Source organism: Gavialis gangeticus, unplaced genomic scaffold, assembly GCF_001723915.1.
Source record: "Gavialis gangeticus isolate Ggan-Ray unplaced genomic scaffold, GavGan_comp1, whole genome shotgun sequence".
In the NCBI taxonomy this organism is placed as follows: Eukaryota; Metazoa; Chordata; order Crocodylia; family Gavialidae; genus Gavialis; species Gavialis gangeticus.
Window position 1 is genome coordinate 52303067 of NW_017729022.1, and position 4603 is coordinate 52307669.

The 4603-nt window shown below is 39.2% G+C and overlaps 1 protein-coding gene across 1 annotated transcript in view; it reads right to left on the reverse strand.

Moving 5' to 3' along the window:
* Positions 1 to 376: 376 nt before the first annotated feature.
* Positions 377 to 4603, reverse strand: part of EMP1 (epithelial membrane protein 1) — a 26413-nt gene continuing 22186 nt past the window's right edge. The window contains exons 3-5 of the mRNA XM_019514921.1: positions 4061 to 4160; positions 3794 to 3934; positions 377 to 2339 (exon numbers count right to left, since the gene is read on the reverse strand). Coding sequence (XP_019370466.1) covers positions 2185 to 2339; positions 3794 to 3934; positions 4061 to 4160 — 396 coding nt within the window. The 3' untranslated portion in view covers positions 377 to 2184. The remainder of the gene's footprint in view (positions 2340 to 3793; positions 3935 to 4060; positions 4161 to 4603) is intronic.

Here is a 4603-nt window from a genome sequence, read left to right on the forward strand (position 1 = left end):
TAAAGGTAGAAAAACCTTGTCAGTTATCTGACCCAACTCATAAATTGAAGGTGTAGGGTTATGTCTTCACAATGTTGGCATTGGGAGTTTGATCCCACTGATGCATATGGCTAGACTCAGGCATATGCAGCGTGGGAATTTGTCTTGAACCAAGCTCCTGGAGTCGTGATTGTCATAATTTTGGAAAGTAAAGTGTGAAAACTGAAAGGGAACCTAACTATAATGTTGGTATCTGCCTGAGCTTGCAGAGAGCCTGACATGTTATCCCTGAAAGTATTCCTAATCATGCCCCAAAGCGAAAGCTTATATAGAGACCATCAAAACCATCTGGTAAAGTGAACCATCCCAAATACTTAAAAACATCAAACCAAAAATCTGTATTATAAATGGAATTGGTGTGTATTTTTATATCCCAAAAGTTAGAAACATTTTTTTCAAAATATTTACAATTAGTGTATATGCAATAAACTTAGTATGTTATAGAAACAGAATACAGTACTAGACTATGTCCATCAAATTGACAAAGCCTTGGTAGAAAAAGAATGTAACAAAGAAATAGCAAGAGAAAATACTGTTATTGCTAAATCTGCATCCATAAATTCTTGATGTTTCCTAACTTTTATTTGTGGGCATCATCAAGGTGAACCTTGACCTCTTGTAAATAGACCATGGAGTTTATTTTTTAGAAAAGGACAGAAATATGTGGATTGGATACCTTGATGTAGTGTGGCATAAAAGTGGTTTATATTTCCTTGCAGACTTTCATGTGGGGATCTCAATTTATTAACACTGATTTATAAAGCTACTCAACACCTCTGTTTGGTAAATGTTTTTATGTATATGCCTACTTTTAGGAAATCATAGGTGCAAAAGTGTGAAGTGGCTGAGACAGTGTCTGCATTGTAAATGTCCCATGCCTATCAGCAGTGCCCTCAGACACACCATACTGCTCCATGCACACTACCATCCAGAGCAGAAGTACTTTAGCTGCATCTACCTGATGCTCAGGACAGGCTAATTAATGTTTCTGAGTGATAATTTTTGAGGATGTTACTGCCTACAAGTGCCTTGACTTGCCAGGGTCTCACAGCTGGTGACAGCACTGGAACAGAATTTAGGAGTCCTGACTGGCACAATTTCTGCTCTTATCACAAAATGTCTTTCTATGAAGAGATCAGTGGGTTGTTGATAAATACCTCATTTTGTGCTACAAATGAAAATAAAATTGATAACCTACAGATTGTTATAATGGCGAGAAGATGAAATTCCGTGAGCCTAAGTTAATTTCTTCAATGATCTGAGTGGAAAGCCTTTTCTGTCCTGTTGAGTATACAGCATGTACATTACAGTTTTAGCTGGATGGGGCTACATGGTGGGGCTCCCTGAGGCCTTCGTATAGATGCTATTTTATAAAGTTACACAGAAAAGTATAATGGACACATTTATGTGACTCCTTGGGATGTATACTATTGAGATATAACTGCATCCTCTGTAATTAAAAGCTCTGCCTCTTTTCTTCCTTCTTTTTCTTTTCCCCTCACGTCCTATATGTTTTCATCCCCCGCATTACCTCCTATCCCAATGTGTCTCTGAAATATTCATGGTAATTACACTCTTTTTCTTAATGAGGAAACAGGAAGGTGATGAAATTGCTGTTTAAATTTTTTTAAATCTTGAATTTAGTCTAATTTCAGTTAACTTACTCTCAGAAATGTCTCTCTTATTTTACTTTTTTAAATAAAAAATGTAACAAAAGGCCTGTGACAGTGTTTCCATGGGAAAAGAAGTCTTAAACCTCACCATTCCACCCACAATTCACACTAAGAAGTAACAGGAAGGGGACTGAGAAGGGGAAAAGATGCAGCATTCATTTTCTTGGTGTCCTACAGAGTCAGTGATGCAGTCTGATGGTTCCTTAAACTTCAGCATGACTTTGCGAGCAAGGATAACAGTGGCTGGTTACTTGCTGTTCATCTGTATCTTTATGACCAAGGAATCCACGATGCACTGGGCAGAGCAGAGCTGCTTCTCTCTCTAGTGGATTAATTTCTGTGATTTTCTTTTATTTTGCTTGCAGTAGCTGTTTTGTCTTTGTTTTATTGGCCAAACAGTTCTCCCAGCAGAGTGATTTCTTCTCCTCCCCATCTCTGATTTCCAGCCCACCACCCTTAACTCATGTCATCCTTATTTCTTCCTAAGGACAAGGTAGAGGATGCCGATGATGAAGCTGAAGCAAAAGCAGATCCAGGCCAAGATGAAGCAGTAGCCATGATGAGACGACATGAAATAGTCTGAGTATCGGGCAGTGAAGATGGAGGCTGCAATCAAAATGCACAGCCCTATGGGGTGGAAAAAGGAAGGAAACGGAAGATGCTTTAAAAACTGCAGGACATCTGAATACTATATTGAGAAGTGCTAGAGCTACCTGGTTAGATGTTACTCCATGTTTCCTATGAAACAGCCGCCTGCATGTTTCATAGGAAAGTTCTGAGATATTTTTCTGTGTCCAAGGAGATCACAGGCTGATTTGAAATTGTGAGGCTACTCAAGAATACTGTACTCTGTATGCAAGCATTTCTGTCTGACTGACTCTTGGATAACCAAGGCCACACCCTATATCACCTAGCTGACACTCCTATTCCACCTTGCTAAACCATTCCTAGGAGAGGTGGGTGGATCTGTCCTCATGACTTTTTGTAACTTGTCATATGGTGAAGATGAAGGCATTTTGCAGAAGTAGATGTTGTCAGTGTTTTAGCAGGGTGTGAGCTGGGTCAGATAAGTAGATACCTCACAGGTGGATGAAGATCTGGTGCCAACAGCTGACAAGAGGAATTTATTAATTTACAATGGGGAGCTCTGGACAACTCCAATATTTGGCTTTGCTTGTACAGTCTTATGTAACAAGAATCTGATCTCTTCCAACTGAGTCATAGAAGAGATTCCTGTTACTTTAACAGGTTTTGGTCTAGAGATCATCTTTTGCTTATGCGGTAGAGCTGGTCTGCATAACTTCCTGGAGTAATAAGCCAATCTGATATTTGTAATCAACATGTACAACTCTACACATGTACATACATAATGTAGGTATTTAAAGTTGGTTTGGAAATGGTATTTTCTATTTAAATAAAGAATTGAACCCCTCCCTCCACATTTCATGAAAATCTTTAAATCTTTTCATTTTAGAAAAAACTAAACGTTTTTAATTTGAGAAATAAATATATATTTTAATTTTTTTTAGCCTAAAACTAGAAGATTTCAAATGAAATGGACATCTGCCCCCTCCCCACAAAAAACAAATCTTATCAAAATATGTCACTTTCTATTGAAAAAAATCAGAACATTTCTGATGAGAAAAACGTTCTGAACTGATCTGCTCTGAAGGATGTACATGGACTGCCTACAGGCTCCATTTTCTCTTTGCCTTTGCCTTGCAGTGCAATAGCTGATGCTCAGCATTATTTACAACCACTGCACAGCTGTTTTAAGTCAGTAAAGTAGATAGGTACAGATTCTCAACAATCTTTGATCAGTTAATTTCTGTTTATTTCAGTGAAGGTGAAGTGTCTAAATATCTCTGAGAACTTGGTTCCAGTTTTAGTTCACTGATGTCCTTTTGGTCAGATAAGACAACCAAAATAATTGAAGAAACAAGCTAGAGACTAAGGGAGGATTAATTATGTCATACGGTGAGAGGGTGTGCATGCATACACACACACACACACACACACACACACATATACATTTTTAAATGTTTATGTAATCTGTTGCAGAGAGAATGAAGTGGACTTACAGCAAACCAGCATGATGGTGCCAGCGATGTAGAAGCGTTTTCCTTTCTCCAGGGTGAAGAGCTGCACAACGAACATGACCAGTGAGACAAAGGAGAAGATGATGGCCAAGATCATGAAGGCTTGCACTGCTTTCATGGACTCTATCAATGCATAAAGAAGAAATCATGAGCATTTTAGGGCACTTTCAGCGTCATGATGGACCAAAGTTCTTCAAATAATACAGGTCATATCAAGACCTAAGGAAAATGTCTCTTGCGCATACATACCCTCAGTATGGATCTCAGCTTGCTTGCAGTGCCCAGCTATGCATTGTAGCCAGAGTCCCACTGTCCCATTTTGGTTCATTAAAGAACTGGCCAGCCAGACCTGAAAGAACAAAAAAGCTGTCAGATTCATCACTCTTGTGGCACTGACCACAATTGCCACAGTCTTACCAGGTTCAAGAATAAGGTACAATGGCTACCAGAGACTCCGTTAGATATTGAGAGGGCATCTGGGAAATGTTACAATGCCCTGTAAGTAGGACATTTAATCAATAAAGGAGCTGCTCTGCATGAATTGGAATGAGTGGACCAGCTAATGTTGGACGAGCTAATTAATTCATGCCACATAGTGGCTTCCATTGTCACAATAAAGCTGTGATGTGATCAGCATTGTCATGACCTCCCTTTTGAAGTGCTACAGTTCTTTAGATGCATGTGTGCCAACCTCTTTTTGGTAGTGGCCCTCTGTCACTGTTTCAAAGTAGGACAGTACACAGCTTTACAGTTCTGCTGATACAGAAATGTGTGGCATACCCTCTAGAGCAG